The sequence below is a fragment of the Pleurodeles waltl genome, chromosome 4_1 (assembly GCF_031143425.1).
Source record: "Pleurodeles waltl isolate 20211129_DDA chromosome 4_1, aPleWal1.hap1.20221129, whole genome shotgun sequence".
Taxonomy (NCBI): domain Eukaryota; kingdom Metazoa; phylum Chordata; class Amphibia; order Caudata; family Salamandridae; genus Pleurodeles; species Pleurodeles waltl.
Window position 1 is genome coordinate 734,825,675 of NC_090442.1, and position 24,447 is coordinate 734,850,121.

The 24,447-nt window shown below is 47.2% G+C and overlaps 1 protein-coding gene across 2 annotated transcripts in view; it reads left to right on the forward strand.

Moving 5' to 3' along the window:
- COPG2 (COPI coat complex subunit gamma 2) overlaps nucleotides 1–24,447 on the forward strand; it is a 297,572-nt gene that overhangs the window by 49,912 nt on the left and 223,213 nt on the right. For both annotated transcript variants that reach the window (XM_069229321.1, XM_069229320.1), the window contains exon 5: nucleotides 2,340–2,419. In XM_069229321.1, coding sequence (XP_069085422.1) covers nucleotides 2,340–2,419 — 80 coding nt within the window. The remainder of the gene's footprint in view (nucleotides 1–2,339; nucleotides 2,420–24,447) is intronic.

A 24,447-nucleotide genomic window follows, 5' to 3' on the forward strand; every position in this document is an offset into this window, starting at 1 on the left:
GGCAGCCAAAGGGTTTGCGCTGCAGAGGGTTGGGCCTACTTGTCCCAGGGACAAAGTAAACATAAAAACTTGTTGCCCTTGACCCCAAACAAGATGTCCCGGGCGTCGGGCAATAGGAATTCCACATCCCTGTACTTGATAGAAGTCTCCTTGACAGACTGGCGCCGTGGCATGGTGTACCTGGGCAGACACAGTTGAAGCGAGGTGGCAGGGATATGGTTAGGTGAGAGCCCCCTCTTTACCCATCAGTGTAGGTTGCACGAAAGTCACCGGAGAGGGCAAGGGGATGGTCAGGTCTAGCTCGCAGATGCCCACGTCCGAGGTGGCCAAGGGATGACAAGGAGGTACCACTGGTGTACTGATCAGAGTAGTGATGGGCACATGCCTAACAAAGACCTCCAGGCACGTTACAATGCTCGTGTTATCTCGAGTACACTGGGTGTTTACCTGCCAGGTGCCCACTAGTCGCCAGCCACCCAAGAGAGGTCCAAAGGAGTCTCAAGCAGATACTCCTACAGCAGCGTGACCAGTTTGTAGCAACCTGTTGGCGAGGGATTGAGATAGGAATTCGTCAGTCACTTGTGCTCTCTGTATGCGCTGGAGGGGCAGTACAGGCCTGCAATTCATGGTCTGGTAAGGGAGCCTTCAGGACACCCACAATCTAGTGGTGACTATGTTTCAAGGCAGTACCAACAGCAGCATGTGCAGCACATGCCTAGTTAGAACCCAGATGCAGAGGAGGCACTGGCAACACAGTCAGGCGGAAAGATGAACAGGCAGAGAAAGGCCTCCAATTAGGTCTGGCCGGCTGCCACATGCCAGCTTGTCGAGTCCGAGCCACCCCGTGGGCTCAGGTCTCATCCTAGCTGAGGTCTGCGCACCAAGGGGCAGTCCAGCGCCCCGCACCTGCCCCCAGTTCGCCGATGGAGGAGACCATAGGGCCGGTCCCAGGGCTATAAAGCCGCATGAATGGCCATAGAAGTTTGTAGCTGAGGCACCGCAGGTCTCACCATTCCCGTCCTGTAGTGTTTTGTTATATTTGGCTGCTTAATTTGCTGAAACACAGCAGGCATCAAAGTGTGAGTGCATGTTTATCAGTTACATAAATGTGGAAATGTTCCATTTTACAGCTCCATTTATTCTCAAAACATAAAAAATATATAGGGATAAATACCAATTAAATGGCCAAAAAATAAATATGGATAAACACAGACAGAAATGTTTAAAAAAATAATATATATGGATGGGGCCCTAATTGTGACCTGTTGTGTAAAACACTCTAAAGTTTCCCCTTAATATTAGATCAAAAACTAATAAATAATCATCTTGAGAAGAGTTCATCCTGTGATTCGAGTTACCAGAATGTACATATGCAGTTTAATCACATGTCCCATTTGCATCAATGATTTATCTTCTTCCTTGAAGCCCATACCACATCACACTGTTAATGCACAGCAACTTGTGTTTATACGTTTTCATTTTAACTTGCTAATCCCCTGTCCTGTTTTCATATGCCGCGTTCTTTTATGAATGAAGGCATGATGATACACTTGTTCAGGAGCACAGTTGAATGTCTTAATTCTTTGACGCATGATGGTAGTTATATACTCTTGAGCCTCTGATCAAATGTGTCCTGTATAAGCAGTAACTAAGATAGGTGTCCCAGGATATCTGTGAATTGCTTTTGCAGTCTAAGGGCCTCATTACTAGGTTGGTTGGCTAACGGCCGGCGGCCCGCCAGCCTTGTGGAGCGGATACAGCCACAGAGCTGGCAGTCTCCTCCCTCCTCCCCCCCACCCAACCGCCACCTACTAGTTCCTCCCCGCCCACTCCCCCCATTACTATGTTTCTACTGGGCTGACTGGTGGAAACCTCTGAAAATAGTAGCATGGTGGTCCAACCGCCACTGCGAGTCTGGCAGTCCTGAGACTGCCAGACTCTTAATGAGGCCCTAAATTCAGTGTCGGGTTCTACAGTGTTTAACAGCCTCAACAAAGTGGCCAAGCAATAAATGCACAGATCTTTACTGCCCTCCTATCCTACATCCATCACTTATTCTCTTGGGCTGGCCAGATTATTGCATATGTGAAGTGTCATTTGTTTAACATTTGCTGCCTAGAGTACACTGCCTCTTCCTTTTCTTTTTCATGATCAGAGAATACACAGAGGAGAAAATATGTAGTCTCTTTACAGTTCTTATTTTTCAACAGAACTTAAATAATTAAATAGACATATACGTTGCTGTTTTTCCTTAATGACTATGCCATTTTAGTAGCTGTGCCAATTTATTTAAGCAGAACTAGGAGTTTATCATTTTGTTTGTTTTCATACTTTTCCAGCAAACCTTGCGACGGATGTGTTACTTGACCATCAAAGAAATGGCCAACATCTCAGAGGATGTAATCATTGTCACTAGCAGGTACTGTTGTCATCTGCGATCTGATTAAAATGTCATTTACTTTCTTTTCTGTTATCAAAGTTGGTGCAGGCATTCCACAAGTGTTTAAGGAAACCAAATTTTTGCTTGGAAAATTGTTCTTCTTTGAGTTTCTGTCCTTAGCTGTTGGATTCTGGGAGTCATAAGACTCATGCATGGAGAAGTTGACTGCTTTGAGGTGCTGACAATTCAGTGGTCATTTGAAGAAAAAAAATCTCATCAGTTTGACTATTACTGTTAGCAAAGCGTTTTCAGAGGTAGGGTTCTTTTGTGGCTCTTGAACCGCTTTACCTCTTATATCAGCAAAGAAGTGACCATCTTAGTTCCCATATAGTAGGCTCCCATTTGAGCATTTACTTAGGGCCTGATTTAGAACTCGGCGGTCGGGCTACTTCATCACAATGGTTAGCGTGGATAGCATATCATGGGATTTAGCTTTCGGCCGATGGGCAATCTTTCACGGTTGTGACTGAGTAACCTGTCTGCCGAGTTATAAATCAGACCCTTAGTGTTTAAAAGCAGTTAGTTATTGTTGATGTGAATACCCTATCAAATGTCTATATTACAAATCACTTGAGCAACAATGGTTGGGGGCCCTCTTTGAAGACGGTGAATTCCTCCCGTTTCTGGAGTTCCACTTGAGACATGTCCTTCCTCCAGGTAATTTCCCCTTACATGGTTCATTAACGGCAGCTATTCGTAAACACGGGTGGGCGGGCACAACGAAACCACCACAAATGGCCTGCTGTGAATACGTAGCTACTTTCTCCGGGACCTTTGAGGCAGTTACATGTTTATATAGGAGACTGCAGGGAGATATCCCCTTACCTTGGATCGTGCTGCGGGTCTGATGGGAGGCGGACTTGGGGACTGCTATCCCAGAGAGGGACATGGACAGGGAGGTCATACTAGAACAGATCCCCAAAGTATCTAGAAATGCCATATTTAAACATATTGATTTCTATATGTTACAAAGGTCATAGCTCACGCCGAGGAGGATCAATAGGTATTATAATTTAACAAATGTGCACTGTCCCTTTGGTGGGGAAATAGGGGCTGAATTCTTCCACCTGGTCTGGAATTGCCCTGTATTGCACAGTTATTGGGAGGAGGTAGTGGGTACGCTAGCCGAGGCCATTGAGAGAGAGGTCCTGTGCACTCTGGCACATATCTAGCTTTTGTAATTGCCAAACGAGATATTGCTAGAGACTGGAAATCTCCAAGAGGACCCAGGTGGCTATACGGAAGAGAGAGCTTCTTAAGTGGGAAGGATATGAAGGCGAGCTAAGACTCTGAGAGGCCAAAAGAGGTCAGGGCTCCAATGAGATGGCCAGAGCATGGGAGGCATTAGTAGATGCATGTCGCCACCCTGAGCCCCCCACGCCTGAAGAGCGTTAATTCACCCCCTTTGACCTCCCAGTGATACTGGGATGTGGTAAGTGACATACAGCCTCCATATGACTACATCCAGGGACAGACCTATATACTTGACTACATCTCCATACGGCTCACAGGATCTTCTTCAATACTTGGTTAATTGTTGTTCTATATAGAAGAGAGATGACCTTAGGGCATGCACCGGGGTGGGGTGAGGGACCTGTGGGAGCACTGATTCTTGGTTTAACGAGAACAGGGAATTTAGCTTTAAGTGGTCAGGGCACATCCTTATGTACAGCTGGAAGTACTGCCACAAAATACTTGATCCCCACTTGCAGTCTTGTTACTGCAAAGAGCTGACCGAGCACCTTCTGGAATCTTAGAAAGCCATACTGTATTGCAGATATGCCCTGAATGGGGAAGCGCAGTATTAACAACAAATACTTCAATAAAGTTTGTTTACAAAAACCAAAAAGTACTGTCTAGCTCTACAAGCTAAGATTTTTGCCGAGTTATGTCCACAGAGTCTGCTGTAATTGTGCATTGTGTTTACGAAAGAGGGCTTTAGCTTCATGGATGTTAGAGGTTTACAGCAGATAATCCTTTGGGGGTGGTCAATAGAAGCATCCAGCACCTCCTTGATATTTTGTTCTATGCTGGACTACTGTTATAAAATGTACACATAAAGCACGTATGCGGACTAGTACACACACTCTTCCTCTTCCTCCTCTTCCTCTTTCATTGTTGAATGTTCCTTCTTTACTTTTTCAAAATAGGTGTCCCCATGCTGATGTAAGAACTGCAGATGTGTATTGTTTCACAGTGAAATGCTGGAGCAGTCTGGCTTCTCCCGACCATTCACTAAAACAAAGGACTATTTTGAGTGCTGAGAAAGTTAATTTTTTAGGAGTATATAACCGCTCGAAATACAGATTTAAAGTAAGGGTATTAAACTCTTTTATTTCAGAATACTGGTATAAGCTGTAGAATCTATAGAACTGGACATAGCTGGAAAAATAAACTTCCTTTGTTGTCAGGTACAGTTCCATTACATGATAGGTTGAAGCAAATGGAGGTAGATCAGGTATTTATGTCCCATGTTTATGAGCCTTCCTTCACACCACATCTGCAATAAAATGTAAACAAAAATGTAGTGACTCCACTTTTCCATATTCTTATCGGGAACTTAGATTTATGTTAAATCTTTCAGTAAGTTCAAAATTGAGTTTGTAACATCAGTTCCTTTATTAAGAAATATTCCAAAAACATCTGACTATCACCTTAGCTGCCACATTGTGCAGTCACAAATTCTGCTTTGTGTAAAGTAAAGAATATAACCTACTATGACAAAGATTGTTTGTAGTGTAGTTGATCTGGGAGTATCAAGGATGTTGTGCTGGCTGAGAAAAGTTCACTCTTGGATAAACTCCTTTGAGAAAGCGATCTGTAGGATGGCATTGCGAAATGTGTTGGCTGAAGCTTTCTTGGTGTATTTTTGGAATATATCATAATGAAAGAACCAATGTTGCAAACTCAATAATAAACTTACCCAATGTTTGAATATAAATCTAGGTGTCATGAGAAGGATGTGGGAAAGTAGTGCCTCTATACTTTTGTATACATCTACATTATTTGACTGTGTCTCCTATTAAGAGCACTGGAAACACGGTGAAGTTTACCTAGACCATTCCTTATTGCCATGTAAATAATGCTGTCTGAAGAAATATTAGATCATACTTTTAAAATGCTAGGTGGAGGATACCACTGTCATGGCTTCATTCTTCAATAGAGATGTTTAGTTTCTTTGCATTTCAAGATAATGCAACCTGTTCTGAGTCGTTACTGTGCCAGTCTTTACAGTGGGAGTCACTATATTGAGGTAAATACATTGGGGGTACCTTTATTTCAGTGTTTTTGTTTTTAACATCTGAAGTGCCTTTACTTCATAGGTAAGATTGTAAGTATTATTTCTAGACCTACACACATGCGCTCAGTCACACATTCCAAAGAGGTAACTTAAATCATTTTTTTTGTTTTTAAAATTACAATAGTAATTTAAATTAAATGTAATCTTTTTTAATATATTCAATTAAATAATTTAATATAATGTCATTACAAATTACACCTCCATGATTCCTAAAATTACTCCTTCACTCTATCCTTTTCTGTACCTTAAAAACTGTTATGCAGTTCCTACATAGGTAATAGGACTGCATGTTTAGGATTGCAGAATGACAAAGTGTGGGACACTGAGTCTATCCATGCAGTTAGTAACTGCCGGCCTAACTCCTGGCTAGCTCACAATGTCTCACCCAAACCTCCCAACCGACTGGGGTAAAAGGTGATTATGGGAACCTGAACAGATCATACCCTTTCGTAATGTTACTCATACATGCCAAAGCAAGACAAAAAGATGCAAGATAAGTTTTCAGTGCGTTTATTGAAACAGTCTCAATCTAGCATATAAAGAGTGAGCTGAGACAATTGGGCAGAAGAAACAAAGCAAGGTAATCAGCATTACGAAAATGGTAAAGAAGATAAACAATCGAACCATAATGCATGTGGTCTAGACATACCAGAGGCTCCTACCTAACCCTGTGTCTACTCTGAGAGCATAGCGGTTGTAACCCTCTGCGTGGCTCAGAGGCGTGGCATGATGAGATGGACGACTAGCAGCGCTCATCCGGAGCACCCAGGACGATCGTAATTATCCTGCAGACTCCTGTGCTCCTAACCCCCAGGGACCCTTTCTTGACAGCATTTGGCCCGTGGTGGGCATTCTCCTTGCCGAAGGGCCTGAGATCGTCCCAACCAGAGGCCATACTGCCTGAAAATGAGGCTGGAACAATGAGGCGTGATCCCAACCGCCGTGAGGCCTGACACGCCCACGCTGCAATACGAGACAGACTAGAGCGAGGGGCAAGGGTCGGAGACCTGAACAAGAAGGGGGCGCCCGCTTTCTTCCAGAAGAGACCCGGTGAAGATTGGTGTTGCCCGGGCACCTGCTCATGGGGGTGCAAAGATGGTCCCCCAGATAGCGCCGGGCTGCGAGGCGGTCTGGGGGCTTCGCAGGGGAGGATGGCCTTGTGGGTGAAACGGAGAACGGGGTGAGTAGAGCGCTGTGGGCCTAAGGGGCAGTGATGGACAAGAGTGGAGCCTGGAGAGCCAGGGAGGTAATCAGTTGTCCCCCTGCATGGTTCTGCTGCATCCTAGGCCCTCAGTGAGTGGGAATGCCTGGTGCAGTTTTGAGTGTCGGCGGCGGTGAGGTGGCCTGTGAACTGACGACGGGCCAGAGGAGGAGCACTCATCCCTGGGAGCCTTGACGTAGTGGCGGTTCAATGTGTGGGCCCCGGTGCCACGCTGAGGACTTGGGGGCGTGATATGGAGACCTTACCTGCCCAAATGGTTGCTTTGCACTTCATGTGCGCGGTACGAGTGACAGCTGCCAGCGGTGAGGAGGAACCAGACTTGGGAGGCCAGATGGGGGACCTGGCAAATCCAGAGGCCAGGGGCCCCTAGGGAGATATTTTCTTGGATGTTTTGCCTCACATTGTGTGTTCCTTGATTGGGAGGCTTTTCAGGGGTGCCCCTCACATAGCCATCCAGTCCCTAAGTGGACCTTGCAAAGTGGATGGGCTGTGTTCTGGCCTTGGGGTCCTGCAGACCCAAGGGTGGACGGATAGATTGGAACTGAAAGACTTGGTGCCGCCACCCAACCCCTAAGGTCAAGCCCTGGGATATCCCAGTGCATATCAGCAATTTACTTCTATGACACCCAAGTTGGGGGTGGTGCCCACTGTTGGTCTTGTATTGGAGAACCAGTGGTATAGTATCAGCTGTGTCCTTTCGCGGACACACCACCATGGGCAAGGAGAGAACCATGAAGGCAGCCCAATCCAACACAGTTAGAAATGGGGTTTCTGGTTGGCCAGGGTATACACCTAAGCCAGGCAGAACCCACCACTCTAGTCTGGGCGAGGGAGTTACACACCCAAGATAACCCCTGGGTAGCTTGAAACAAGCAGTCGGGCTTATCCAAGAGTCAATGTGTAAAGTGTTTGTGCAACACACTTGACTCAATAAATACACCACAAAGGCAACCCAACAACAAGTTATTTAAAAATAAACTTCATTAGACCAAACATGGCATGTATCAGTAATACTCTACGCAAACAGTTGTCTGAACAGGTTACTAGTCCTCTGCGAAAATAAGCAGTAGTCAGATAAACTTATAGGTTACTAGTTATTCTGCAACACAAGCAGTAGCCAGGTTGTCATTATCACCATAAATGCACATCATGGAAACCTTACCCAATGGCATAAGTCATAAAACCATAACTACAACTTGGGTGCACATAAAATGTAACATTCCCATCAGGCCCCAAAACATCCTCAACCTTCCCATACATGCAATGCCAAGACTTCAGCTGGAAACACGAATATCTGGGGGGGGGGGGGGGTAGAGGGAGCGAAGAAATGGTCCTATGGTGGTAGGAAACATTTGCAGGACTCTTCCCGCAGTGCCTTGTACCTGCAGGCCACATCGCTTCTGCGCTTCTCTTACACTATATACAGTGAGTGAGTACCCACAATGGCTGGCACCTGGGTTCTTGTGCTCCTACCCCAGCAAATACAGTACTTATGCCGTGGTCAGGATAACAGCCTGCTCTCCTTATGGGGGTCGCTATCACTAGAAATGTGGCTATTGGGGGGGGTGGGGGGGGGGGGGAGAGAGTGTCAGGCGGCTCCTCCTGGCTCTGGTGCCCCAACACCAAGTAAAGAAAATAATTCACCCAGCAACCTCCCATGTCCACACAGAGCGATTTCTGCCTCGCACAGCGCCTTACACAAAGCACGCGTCCGAAGCCCTCCAGGGCCCCTCAGAACACTACCTTTCTTCTTGGGATGCGGCCCAGCCCAATGGGAGCCTTCCAGCTGCAGGCCCGTTCCTTCCTTAGTTTCAGTTTTCCCTTGATTGCACTTTTCTTCCGCCCGAGTCACAGCAGTGATTTTCTCAAAGGAGGGGCCTGCGAGTGCCCCGGGGGCACAATATAAAGCGCGCTCATCCATGCTGACGCAGAGGTTCCACACAGCCTCTCATCTGACAGGGGAGCGGAGAGCCTCACGCGGGGACACAGGAGCGCTTTTCCTTGGAGGTGCAGAAGTCCATAATCAAGCGCTCCTCACACGCTGAAAAAGGAAAGCACAAAGCGCTCTCCCCGCGCTCAAGCAGGGGAATACTGAGGCGCTCCTCCTACATCCAAGTAATCCCAACCAATACTAACCGGTTCCAGGAGTGTCCCCTTTCTCCTTCAGCACTGACTCCAGACATCAGTAGGGGGGAAACCGAGCCGTTTGTGTGAGGCCAGGTCACAGCCTTTACAAAAGCAGGTGTTTCCCACTTCTCCCTCTACCAGCCCAGGAAGACCATTTGATATGCAGATGCACTCTTGTGACACCTCCACCCTCCCTGTGTACAGGCTGTCTGAAAGGTATGCACAAAACCTAGCTGCCCATCTGCCCCAGAGGGGATTGTAGTCAAGCTGCAAAACACCAGAATCATAAGCACAGAGAGGGGGGCGTGGCCAAGATGGGCGGCCGGAGCGGACGCTTGAAAGAGAAGCTCTGCTCTCGGCCCACCAATATTCTAAAATGATCCTGACACCAGCGCCAGTCTAATACCAAAATCGCAAGCGGAGTCCCCCCCCCAGAACCCCCACATGGGGATGTGAGGCCCTGGAGCGATCCTGAGGGGCCCTGACTGAAGATGATATCTAAAGGCGCAACCCAGCCCTGCATATAGGACATCGCGCGGCCTCACTCACGGTCCTAGTTAAGGGGCTGGGCCGCCCCGTGTGAGAATAGGATCGGCTCGCGGCTGTCGGTGACCTGTGGGGTCCGGCGCTGGACGCAAGGTGAGCGTGGCAGCGGCTGCCAGGGCCGGCGACGGCGGGTCTCGGTGACCGCGGCGAAGCGAGTGAGGCCGCTGGAGTCAGAAGGGATCCAAGCGTTTGCACAGAGGCGGCCCAGAGGGTTGCCGGGGAAATTAGCTAAGCGCCCGCGAAACCGGGTGCTAGCGCTGGACGCACCGACGCGGGCCGACGCAGACCGCGGCGGCCGGACTGGAAGTACAAAGAAGGCCAGGCGGGCTCGCGGGGCGACCTCTACTGGGTGGCTGCGGCCCGCCTGGGACTGCGGCCGTTGCCGCTGCAGGATCCGAGGCGAGGAAGGGGGCGGCGCGGGGCAGACTCGGAACCCCGACATCTGCTGTGACGCAGAATACCCGGCCACAGGAGCATCCTGGACCGAGTACAATGCCAAAGAGGGCATGAACGCGACGGCACAATAAGCACTGCGCTTCCCCCGGCAGCTGGCCCGTAGAGGGATCAGGCACAAACAACCAACCTAAACACTAGCGCGGCAACACCGAGGGCTGGAGCAGCTGATCCGGCACAACATTCGGTATTAAACCAAAAGAAGAGAGGAGGAACAAACATTATATCTGCTGACAACAAAAACATGTAGCACGGTGGTACAACCACAACCGACTGTCCACAATTAGCGTGTCTTCAATCTGACACCACCAAAGCCTGCACAAACGCCCCAACTGCAGTAAAATATAGCCCAATACCCCCCTCCCAAAAATATAAAATAAATAAATAAGCCATCAGAGGGAAGTGAATACAACCATACTGGCCCTAGCAGAAACAAGCAACAAACAGGAGCTGCGCACGATCCAACTGCTCATATCAGCTGGAATAATGGTTAAACCAAAACTGCCCAAACCTGGGCCCCAACTGGACCGCAGCACCGCACCAGATTTACAAATCACAACAATATCACAAGTAAACGAGACTCTGCGCACGCACTCGATGCAGTTCGAAAAACTCCTGCAAGCAGTTCTGGACACTAAGACATCCCTCGAAAGTAAAATTGACTCTGCAATATCAGAAATCACCATACTGCATGCGGATCACCGCAAATTAACAGATAGGGTCACCGTCACAGAAACAACATTAGAAAACGTCCAACCGGAAGTAAACAACATGAAAAATAAAATACAACAACTGGAAGCGGAAATCACGCAGCTGCAGCGAAGAACCGAAGACGCTGAGGGCCGCTCCAGACGAAATAACATCAGATTCCTGGGTATTCCAGAAAGAGCAGAATCATCCAAGGCTGAAGTATTCCTAGAGAACTGGCTTAAAGACATAATGGAAATACAGGACCCCGCAAAAGTGCCAATCATAGAAAGAGCACACAGAATCCCAGGTAGACCTCCTCGACCGGGCGCCCCACCTCGCCCGCTGATAGCGAGATTCCTAAACTGCAGAGATAGGGACATAGTCTTACAGCACTTCAGAACCACAGGTACGGCCAGCATGGAGAATTGCATTGTCACAGCCTACCCGGACTACACGACGGAAGTGCAAAACAAGAGGGCATCTTTCTATAAAATCAAGCAAGTCTTACGCGAGAACAAAATTACTTACTCACTCATGTTCACAGCTCGCCTGCGGATAGTCGCCGATGAAAGAACACTCATATTCTCAACTCCGGAGGACGCCTGGACGTGGGCTCACGCGAAAGGCTTGGTGGAACCAACTAAAGAAGACAAGCTGAAGGAGGACTGGATAACACCATACCCCCGACGGGGGGAGAAAAAAGAAAAACACACCAGCGCACCCATCTAAAACACAAATGGGCAGATGATCAGGCGCAAGCCTTAAAAATGATCAGCACGCTAGCACGCTCGTGGCTGAGCTCCAACAACGCAGCGGATTTTAATGACAGCAGCTCACAACACAGCAGCACCAGCCCCTTCCTCTCCCCGCTGATGGAAGGCTCACCCCGTCTCACCCCGCGCACGGCCGACGAAATATGAGGACCTCTAGATAGCGCCCCCACGGCAGTGATATTTAACAGCTGCTCTAAAACAACAGGGGGCACCGAGCATGCGAAAGGCCGATTTAATACAACACTGGAGACGAGACGACCCACTACGAATGCACGAAACCGCGGGAACAATTGAACCGAACTATACAGAAATCTACAGACTGGCACTGGAAACAAGCCATATAGATGTGGGCCACGGGCGAGAATGCGGCCCCTACCAACCCACGCCCCCCACTACCTGAACGGTACCTGAATGGAACAATGACACATCGGACACGATTTAGGCACCGGTTGTGCCATAGCAGTTAAAGTTGGGCCTTGCCCTATATATCCTTTTTATTACTCTATGCTGCTTCCCTCTCTTTACCCCTTCCTCACAGGGGCTCACACCACTTTCCTGGGGCTATTAATATTCTACACACTCAGGATGGTATTCGAGTGGGAGACTAGCGCGCCACGCCGGACCTACACCGCGAGATGTGCGTAGTCGACCCTGCTCCTAAAGCGGGCTCAACGAGCGAAAGATGCCATAACGTAAAATGACACACAGGGACACAACATATAACATAATAACATGGAATGTAAAAGGCATCGCTGGCGCAACCAAACGTAATAAGGTACGAGCACTATTAAAACGCTATCACATACACATTGCTATATTACAGGAAACACACATTACACCGGAAGACGCCAAAGCAATGGAAAAGAGTTGGACAGGACAGCTATATGTGGCAGGGATGTCTTCTTTCGCGAGGGGGGTCTTAATCTGGATAGCTCCGGGGGTCCCCTACACCACAAAGCATAATATAACAGATAAGGAAGGCAGATATATCCAACTGGTTGGATCGCTGGATGGGGAACCACTGACGATTACTGGGCTATACACCCCCAATGTCAAACAGGGCGAATTCTTGCAATCCACCATCACGCACTTGTCAAACACATTAAATCTACCTAGCATCTGGGGCGGGGACATGAACTGCGTCCCACAAATAGACATGGATAGATCACACCCCCCGTTAGTGGCCGCCCCAGTAAGGAAAAACTCACAAACACTCCAATCCTGGATGTCGGAGCACCGCCTGATAGATGTGTGGAGACACCTTCACCCACTGGCCAGAGAATACTCCTATCACTCACCTGTACACCTCCTACACACCCACATAGACCTAATACTTAGTTCACAAGACTTGATACACAAATTCGCCAAGGCAGAATACTCCGCCAGAGCAATCTCAGATCATAGCCCACTGATAGCACACATTAAATGGGGTAGACCGCGGACACGAATCTCGACATGGCGCCTCCAACCAAGATTATAACAGGATCCCCCCCTTCAGAAATGAAATAGCCACTCAAATCACCACATACTTTGCACTCAATAGTGGATCTACGAAATCCAGAGCAAACGAATGGGACGCACATAAGGTGGTAGTAAGGGGCATATGCATGACAATGTCCAAGGGTGTACGACAAACACTGACAAACGAAATCCGAGAGCTCGAACAAAACGTGAGATCCGCAGAATGTAAATTTGCAGAGGGCACACTGGATAAAGCGGACCTCACAGCACTGAGAACACTATGGAATGAAGCAGATCACCGCCTGAGGCAATATGACTACAGATATCACATGGCCCGCATGCCCTCAGAAGGCGACAGGCCGGGCAGGCTCCTGGCGTGGCTCCTGAAGAGCGAGCGTCATAATGCTCCCATCTGCGCCATCCGCCTAAGCACGGGGGAAATCATAAACAGCCATGCCGAAATAAACGACACTTTCAAAGAATATTACAGTACACTATATAGGGCGCACCCCCCTCCCTCACAGAAAAAGTTGCACACGTTCCTCAGTGGATTACAAATAAATCACCTCACACCAACACAGGCAGAGGAATTAGATTAGACAAACCAATAGACATTGCGGAATGTGCAACAGGCGCTAAATCAGTTGGCACATGGCAAGGCACCAGGCAGCGACGGTCTCCCCATAGAATATTATGACACCTTCCAGACGCAAACATTGGCTCCATATTTAGAAATGTTGGCCGAAGCTTCAGCACAGGGCCAGCTAACTGAATCCCAACGCGAGGCGGTAATAGTAGTGTTGCCCAAACCAGGCCGCGACCCAATGGATGTTCGATCATACCGGCCGTTATCACTATTAAACACAGTTTGCAAATTGCTTGGCAAAATATTAGCAAACCGCCTGCTCCCCCTGATGCCAGAATTGGTACATCATGACCAGTCTGGATTCATACCCGGCCGTAACACATTTGTCAATATACGGAACCTAATACGATTAATGGCAAGCACCCCAGAGAACGAGTATGGAAGGGTGGCGGTGTCACTGGACATCAAAAAGGCATTTGATACACTTGGCTGGCCTTTCCTGCTAGAAAAACTTGTCTAATGGATTTTGTTAAGACATACACAAACTGGATCAGAACTTTATACTCCAAACCGACAGCTAGAGTCAAAACAGGAGAAACCATATCGGGGAAGTTCAGAATAGAAAGGGGAACTAGACAGGGTTGCCCATTATCCCCACTGCTGTTCGCTTTAGCCATCGAGCCCCTGGCCGCCAGATCACGAATACACGCATCTGCTTGGGGCATTCAAGATGGTCACAAGCATCATATAGTCTCACTGTACGCGGACGATGCATTAATATTCCTACGTGACTATGCAACCTCCCTTCCTGGTATACTTGAATTGCTGGATCAATTTGGCACCATATCTGGCTTAAAGGTGAATTGGTCGAAATCCTGCGTATTCCCAATGCGTGCGATCCCAGAGCCTTACCGTATGGACCACTCTTCGAGTGAGTTGAAATGGTGTTACACCACATTTAAGTATCTGGGGATAAACATCTACCATGACCCCCAAGACCTCAAAGAGGGCAACTTAGGACGTGCGATCAGAGCCCTCCGAGGCTCCCTACCCTTCTGGTGCTCGCTCCCTCTCTCCCCAATGGGCAGAGTGGCAATAGCAAAGATGATTGTCCTGCCGCGTCTGCTATACTTCTTCTCCGCGCTACCATTAACATTACCAGCCTCTATCTTTAAAACCCTGAACAGTCTACTGACGGACTTAATTTGGGGCAATGGCCGCCGCAGAGTGGCTCTAACTAAAATATGTCACCCACTCGCACAGGGAGGGATGGGGGTGCTGCGTCTAGAACTATACTATGTGTCCGCCCAACTACAGTGGGTGCTTAAATGGCTATGCGACCCTGCCAACATACAGGGAGTGCAGAATTATTAGGAAAATGAGTATTTTGACCACATCATCCTCTTTATGCATGTTGTCTTACTCCAAGCTGTATAGGCTCGAAAGCCTACTACCAATTAAGCATATTAGGTGATGTGCATCTCTGTAATGAGAAGGGGTGTGGTCTAATGACATCAACACCTTATATCAGGTGTGCATAATTATTAGGCAACTTCCTTTCCTTTGGCAAAATGGGTCAAAAGAAGGACTTGACAGGCTCAGAAAAGTCAAAAATAGTGAGATATCTTGCAGAGGGATGCAGCACTCTTAAAATTGCAAAGCTTCTGAAGCGTGATCATCGAATAATCAAGCGTTTCATTCAAAATAGTCAACAGGGTCGCAAGAAGCGTGTGGAAAAACCAAGGCGCAAAATAACTGCCCATGAACTGAGAAAAGTCAAGCGTGCAGCTGCCACGATGCCACTTGCCACCAGTTTGGCCACATTTCAGAGCTGCAACATCACTGGAGTGCCCAAAAGCACAAGGTGTGCAATACTCAGAGACATGGCCAAGGTAAGAAAGGCTGAAAGACGACCACCACTGAACAAGACACACAAGCTGAAACGTCAAGACTGGGCCAAGAAATATCTCAAGACTGATTTTTCTAAGGTTTTATGGACTGATGAAATGAGAGTGAGTCTTGATGGGCCAGATGGATGGGCCCGTGGCTGGATTGGTAAAGGGCAGAGAGCTCCAGTCCGACTCAGACGCCAGCAAGGTGGAGGTGGAGTACTGGTTTGGGCTGGTATCATCAAAGATGAGCTTGTGGGGCCTTTTTGGGTTGAGGATGGAGTCAAGCTCAACTCCCAGTCCTACTGCCAGTTCCTGGAAGACACCTTCTTCAAGCAGTGGTACAGGAAGAAGTCTGCATCCTTCAAGAAAAACATGATTTTCATGCAGGACAATGCTCCATCACACGCGTCCAAGTACTCCACAGCGTGGCTGGCAAGAAAGGGTATAAAAGAAGGAAATCTAATGACATGGCCTCCTTGTTCACCTGATCTGAACCCCATTGAGAACCTGTGGTCCATCATCAAATGTGAGATTTACAAGGAGGGAAAACAGTACACCTCTCTGAACAGTGTCTGGGAGGCTGTGGTTGCTGCTGCACGCAATGTTGATGGTGAACAGATCAAAACACTGACAGAATCCATGGATGGCAGGCTTTTGAGTGTCCTTGCAAAGAAAGGTGGCTATATTGGTCACTGATTTGTTTTTGTTTTGTTTTTGAATGTCAGAAATGTATATTTGTGAATGTTGAGATGTTATATTGGTTTCACTGGTAATGAAAAATAATTGAAATGGGTATATATTTTTTTTTGTTAAGTTGCCTAATAATTATGCACAGTGATAGTCACCTGCACACACAGATATCCCCCTAACATAGCTAACACTAAAAACAAACTAAAAACTACTTCCAAAAATATTCAGTTTTGATATTAATGAGTTTTTTGGGTTCATTGAGAACATGGTTGTTGTTCAATAATAAAATTAATCCTCAAAAATACAACTTGCCTAATAATTCTGCACTCCCTGTAGAAGCACAAACCATACACAGCGAACTGGGACACACTAATATAATAAGCCACCTAATGGATAGAGATGAAACACGACGAACGCAAAATACACTACTTCACAACGCACGGGGGATATGGCACCGTTTTGTGCTGGGTAACGACAAGAAACCACAATACTCCCCCAATATACCACTACTAGATATACCTAAAGTTGAAGAGATAGCCACAAAACTAGACCTATCAGCTTGGCTGGAGAAAGGCATACAAAAAGTGGGTGACATGTTCAGTGAGGGCCACATAATAACTTACGAAGCATTGGCGAACGCCTACAGCCTGGGACGCGGTGATTTTATCGCGTTTGGCACGCTACGACAATTAATACACATCACATGGGACTGCGGTAATAACGAGCCTACAGTGGCCCCAATCTTACACGAACTACTAAACGGCACACAAGACCCAATGAATATTTCGAGTACGTACAGAATTTTGACCACACAGTTCACTCAAGGCCAAGAACAAGCTAAAAACAGGTGGGACCAAACACTAGTCACCACTCTCTCACAACAGGTGTGGAATCAGACTCTAACATTGACACAGACCGTGCCACGCAACCCCAGGCTCCGATACACACAGTTTAACTATTTACATCAGACATATCTATCTCCACATCGACTGGCACGCATGTTCCCCCAAACATCTCAGAAATGCACCAGATGCGGAACCATTGACGCCTCCTTCTTTCACATGACATGGGAATGTCCTCCGGTCTTAAATGCTTGGAGCGACATAATATCCCAAATAACCGAATGGTTAGACACCCCATTATCCCTCAACCCGGAACTCTGCCTGCTGGGAATAAGAGACAGACCCAAAGGCAGAAAGCAAACACATAAATGCATAGATCTAGCGCTAGTCTTGTATAGGCCACTAATAGCTATGCACTGGAAGGCGCCCAATGTACCGGGGGATACAACAATGGCGCGCGGAGCTCTTGCGTTGGGCAAAAGCAGAAGCATATACACTGCAATCGATGCTGGACAGAGGGATCAAAGTTAAGGGCGTAGAAACATGGAACTCCTTTGTAACAACTCTGGAAAGCAAAGACAACAAGCTCCCCCCTGAGAACAAATTTAATGAATAAGTAAATGAGTATAAAAACAGATCGCAGCGTATAACCAACACAAACCATGAAACATACCCCACACACTCGCCAACTAACAGCAACCAACAGAATACTGCCGAAACCATCTGAGCCGACCCACTCGACTCCCCATACTCGCCCCCCTCTCCTATTTCCCTCTTTACTCGACTTAATATCTCTCTCTCTCAGCTCCTATCTTGTTCTTTCATCCTAACTATCCCCAAGAATATCAGCAGAACACACCAAAATTACCATAATGTTAAGTTAGCAGTTCACAACTGCGAGATTCTAGCTCTGGTGCAAAATATAATTGTTACTTTAAAAGTTTTCACAAGATAACATTTTTTTTTTTTTTTTCCTTTCCTCTAACTCTCTCACTCTTGTGTGTAATGTTAAATAAATATAAATAAAAAGATGTAAAAAAAAAAATCATAAGCACAGAGAAATGCCCGCTTTCTAAAAATTGTATTTCTATAATGGTAATAAAAAATCCACTGACACCAGTAAGCAGCATTCTCGCTACCATTACAGTCATACCAAACATGCCTACGCCACCCCTCATAGATCAGACAATACCACCTGGACATATGTTAGGGCATTTCCTATGTAATCCTATCAGAGAGGCAGCACTCGCAGTAGTAAGAAACTAGATAGGCTGTTTATCACTACCAGGACAGGCCACACAACCATGCACATGTCCTGCCTTTTAACCACACAGCACCCTGACCATAGGGCTAGCTAGGGTCTACCTTAGGGGTGACTTATGTGTAGTAAAAGGGGAGTTCCAGGCCTGCTAAGTAAATTTGGATACCAGCTCCCTGGGACAGTAAACTGCGCATGCAGGTCTTGCGGTAGCAGGCCTGAGACTGGTTTGAAAGGCGCTGTAGGCCCACTAGTAGCATTTATTTTACAGGCCCTGTATGTGGATAAATTAAATGTGCCAATTAGATGTAAGCCAATCATATCAAATTTAGAAGGGAGAGCACATGCACTTTAACACTGATCAGCAGTGATAAAGTTCTCAGAGTCCTAGAGCCAAAACTAGGAGGAAGACAAAACACTTTAGGGATGACCCTGTAAAAAGGGCCAGGTCCAACAAAACCATAATGTAATATACAGTAACTACTCCTGGGCCCCAACAGGCTGGAAGAGGTTTGTCCCCATCCCCCAGAACAGCAAGGAACTGCACAGGGCACAGCTGAAATCCTAGAAGCAATACATGGCTCCCAGGAGACACTGGAAAATAAGTTGGACACAATGGTCATGGACATTAACCATCTGCAGCTAGACCTTCGCACCACAGTGCAAGAGCTGCAGGCAACGGTCACGGAACTTTGAAGCAACGCCACTCTTAAGAATGACCAGTTGGAGGATACTAAGGGACTATTGGTATTTACAGAGCGAGCAGAGGGCCCGTTTGCTGATTTTTATTTTATTTTTATTTTTTTCTGGAGGAGTGGCTTGCCGCGGCTTTGCAGCCACACATGTTCTCCAGGTTTCTCACGGTTGAAAGAGCGCACCGGGCCCTGGGGCCGGCATGCTGTCTGGGTGTTCCGCCACGTGCAATGGTAGCACGGCTGTTTAACTGCAGGGATATGGACATCATCTTTCAATACGTCCTAATTATAAAGGCATGCCTATCCACATATTCCCACACTACACCAGGAGGTCCAAGATCTCAGAAGAGACTTTCTTCCCATCAAACAGAAGATGCAGACTCATACTATCAAATATAGCCTTCTTTTCCCGGCACGCTTACGTGTCCAATAGAATGCCAAGGTGTATTTGTTTTAGAAACCCCAGGACGCTGCTGATTGGCTTGATTCTATAGGCTTGGATCGAGTTTTGAAGCAGGAATTTTGAGCCGGGGTGCAAGACTCTCTGGATTGCTGGTTGAAAGGTAGGGGGTTGGAAGCTACTGCCTGTGAGTGGCTGGTGTTAGGGAACTTACGTTGAATGTCTACAACTGTTTTTACAGGTTGTTATTTTCGCTGTATAGGTTTTTGTTCTAAGTCGATAAACATATGTTAATGGGGGATGTGGGGGGAGTAACCCTCGAATAGGTCACCCCAGGGACCCCTTTTATGCCCGAGGCCGATCCTCGCTATACGAGAGACAAGAGGTGCACACACAGCAGGCTATTATTGACGTTTTCGACCATCTACGTACTGTTTATTCACACCCCCACTGTCTAGGAGACTTGGGGGTGCTAGATGTATCCTTAGATGCACTTCCTCTGGTGACTATCTCCCCCGCAAGAAATACTAGAAGCAATAAAAGCTCTTAAATGGCGAAGGCACCAGGAAGCGACGGTTTGCCCGCCGAGTTCTATAAAGCTTTCTCGGACGATCTGGCTGATAGACTGTTTGATGTGTCAACAGAGGTATACAAGACGTGACGGTTCCCTCACTCCTTGTCAGAAGCCCTAATCACTTTGACACCAAAACGGGTTAAAGATCCCCTTGAGACTCATTCATACCGACCCATCTCAATGTTAAATATTGATATCAAGCTCCTTAGCGGCATCCTGGCTACTCGCCTCCTCCCACATTTACTGGGACTGATCCGTAACTATCAATCCAGCTTTATTCCGCACCGAAATACATCATGAATTCTTTGTCACCTGCCTCCAGGAGGACCACTATGCCATGGCCTTCCTGGTTTTAGAACAGGCCTTTAAATTCCCTTCACTGGGAATATATATATGGAGAGTAATGGGCAGGATGGGACTGGGCAGCAGATTCATCCAATGGGTTCAACTGTTATACACCAGCCTAAGACCTGCGTACGGGCCGCTATGTATCACCGGATATGGTGCTATGCCCAGGAACTAGGCAGGGATTCCCTTTATCCCCTTTAATATTCGCCCTTGCTATGGAACCATTGACGTCCCGATTGTGCCAGGTGTTACAGGGTTGGAGGTGCAAGTGGGCACAAAAGAACATCTTATAGTCGTATATGCCGATGATGCCTTGATTTATTTGCGATGTTCTGATATCTCAGCTCCAATTCCAGGACGTTTAGTAAAAGAATTTTGGGAATTTTCAGGTTTATGGGTTAACCTGGCGAAATCAGTACTATACCTACTGGGTCACCTCTGGGACTAGGCCCTGGAGCATCTGCCTAGGTCAGGTCTGCCATGGACGCTGGATGAGGTTAAGTACTTGGATATATATATATCACACATCATGAGAAACAGTTCTACCTTTGTAATATGGGACGGGTGGTGGAGGGACTGGGTTCCTCTGATCAGTTCTGGAACACTTTACCATTATCCCTGATTGGGGAAAATAGCCCTTATAAAAATGGTAGTATTGTCACACTGGCTATATGTAATGCAAGGCGCCTACTATCATATCCCCAATGATACATTGTGGGAAATAGACAAACTACTGGTAGTGCGTGTGGCAGGGGGGTGGGGGGATGTTTAATGTTGTCAGACCTCTTCCCAGACGGCGCTTTGTTACCAAACACCAGGCACAAGACAAGTTCCACCTAGGCAGAGGCCAATTTCTACAATATGCTAAAATGGAAGCCACAGCAAAGCAGCTTTAGCCGTCTTTCCCGGAAGAGCTCAGTCCCACACAAACCATGGTCACGCTGCGAGCTATGGCAAGAGAATGTCGCCTTGTTATACACATTTACTAAGCACTGCACTCTGATAGGCAGTTGCCGCCATTGTGGATCGAAGAGGTCTGGCTGGCAGCAACATAGTGAAATACCTATCACTCCGCAGGAGTGGGCCAGAATACATGAGGGGGGGTCATGAACACAGCAATTTGTGCTAGGTTCAAGCAAATACAATACAATATTGTTCATATGACATATCTCTTACCACACCGCCTTCACCACATACATCCTTCTAGGAAGACCACCTGTCCTAGATGTTGGGCACTAGAGGCAGACTTCTTGAATATGGTGTGGCACTTCGTTGGGGAAAGGGACTTTTGGGGGGCGCTCCTGGATGTTCCGAGGGAGGTGACAGGCTGTGAGATTCCACAATCGATTAGGACTTGTCTTTTAGTGATACTCCCAGAAAATGGAGGTAAAAAACAAGCGTAATTCGATCCTGCGTCTCACAGTAGCCAAACAGCATATAGCCATTCACTGGATGAGTACTCTCTTACCAATAAAATTAAGTTGGACAAGAGATTTAATAGAGTGGGCAGGAGCAAAAGAAGCTTGTATACATAAACTAGACAGGACACAAATGTACAAAACAGCCACCCAGCGTTGGCGACTATGACCCAAACCCTAATAGAAGGGACTACCACTAGTCAGGGTGAGGAACATTCAAGTTTGGAAGGATCCAGACAGTGAATGGTAGAATACACCTCAAATCATTCTTCAGGTCGCTCAACACCCAATAACCCCCTTTAGTAGACTGCACCAAAGACTGGTTACCAGAACAGCAATGTCAACACATACACTATGCTGGGAGTTGAGGCATAACAAAACTAGGAAGGATGATATGCTGGCTGTACCAGGTTGTCTTCCTTTAGTTTTCATAACATGAATGTTTGCTCAACTGTGTTTATATATATTCTAATAATAAAAGAATCCTCTGCCTGGCTCGATCTAAGGGATTTAGCACCAGCCCCATACCTGAAAAAAGTGTCCGGAATCAGCCTGTGGCATAGATTGCAATCCTCTCTCAAAGCTGGCAGATAAGTGCCAGCCAAGCTGCATGTCACACAGTGTGCATCCCTGGATAGTCCTGGCTGGAATGCCCTCTGCCCTCCTTGGGTCAGTGCACCGTTTATATAATAAACTATATCACATTAGAAGTACAGTTCTGATGCAGTTTTGTGTCTAGGTGATTAAAGCTGTTTCCTGAACGGGCACCCAAAATAGCATATCAAATACTGCCTTCCATAGATTTGGACAGAAATAACTCATTATATGTTGTGCAAAAGCTAACTAAACGAGCAGCATGTTTCTCACTTTCCTAGAATAAAAGCAATCAGATAACATGTGTAAAAGCCATCACTAAAAAGCGGCTAAGATAAAACATGGGTGGCCAACCTGGGTCATAGAGATCCTCACGACAGAACTCCCTAATACACCATAACGCTCCCTATTACTGAAACTAAACACAACTTACTACTTGTTAATGCTACCCTTTCTTGAACAATAAAATTACTATTTAACGTTGCTCATCCCTTCATACTGCCACTTCACCTTCCTTGTTTGAAGTGTTGTCAGAAAATCCGATCTCTGCATGCGATTGGGAGGGGTCACGAATCTTTCACGTCCCTATATATACAAATTTGGATTTCCTTAAATTTCTCACCAAATAACAAAAAGGGCTCTTTCTGTACCAAGAGCTACCTTTCTGCCAAATTTGGTGTAATTCCGTCCAGAGAAAAATTATGTATTCCGATTCTGGTTTCCTTACGGCACGTTCCGTGTCACCCCCTCACATTCGCCAAAACCCTGTCTCACCAAAACAAAACAAAAAAAACTCAGAAGGGTTAGATGCAGTATAAGATGACAATGTCTAGTCACAGGGTAACTCTGGTCCATGTTTTTTATGACCCATAAGTGTTTCAGGGTCCTCTTCTTCTCTGGAAAAATCGTATTGCCCACATATTGCAGTCCACATGCACATACCAATACGTAAACCACAAAATCATTGTTACAATTCATGAATTTCTTTATTTTCACTTTCCGTCCTGTGGGAAGGGTGTATATGTTCCTATTAGGGCGATGGGGGCTCACTCACACCATCACACATCCACTCAAACCCTCATGCACCCTCTTTCACACCCAGACAGAAAACTGTTTCACACCTATTCTCACACCCAGAGAGACAGACCCTGTGTGTGTGTCGCTGTAGATACACATGGTCTGCATAGCTCGCCATCTGATGTTGGGTCGGAGTGTTACAAGTTGTTTTTCTTCGAAGAAGTGTTTTCGAGTCACTGGACCGAGTGACTCCTCCTTCTGTGCTCATTGCGCATGGGCGTCGACTCCATCTTCGATTGTTTTCTTTCCGCCATCGGGTTCGGACGTGTTCCTGTCGCTCCGAGTTTCGGAACGGAAAGAAAACGGAAGATTTTCGACGGTATCGTTGCGATCCGGTTCGAGATAAACACATACGACGACGCATTGAACATCGAAGCGCTTCGGTGCCCTTCGGGGTAGATTTCGGCACACCGTCGGGGCCTAGTCGGCCCGACCGCGTGGAGAACAACGCCGATGGAACGGACCCCGTTTCGATTCTGCCCTGAATGCCACAACAAATATCCCTATACGGACCAACACTCGGTCTGTAACCTGTGCCTGTCACCCGAGCACAGCGAAGAATCCTGTGAGGCCTGTCGGGCGTTCCGGTCCCGAAAAACTCTGCGCGACCGTCGAGCGAGAAGACTGCAGATGGCGTCCACGCCAAAGGAGCATCGGCAGTTCGAGACAGAAGAGGAACAGGAGGAATCCTTTTCCATCCAGGATTCAGACTCCGACGAACTCGACAATACAAAAACTGTGAGTAAGACGTCGAGATCAGAAATTAAAAAAGGCAAAAAGGCCCAGGGGACGCCACTGCCAACCGGCCATGGCTCAACCCAAATTCACGGTGACCAACAATCGGCACCGAAAAAGGCCCATTCAGTGTCGAGATCGTCCGACTCCGGTCGAGACACCGGCACGCAGCCTCCTCGGGACCGAGAGAGTGCTAAAGAGAAGCATTGACACCGAGAGTTCGGTGTCGACACGGATCGACGCCGAGACAGTGGCGCCGAAGACCATAGAGGCCAAGATTTTTCGGCACAGAAGAAGAGGAAGGTTACCTCGGAGCCGAAAAAAC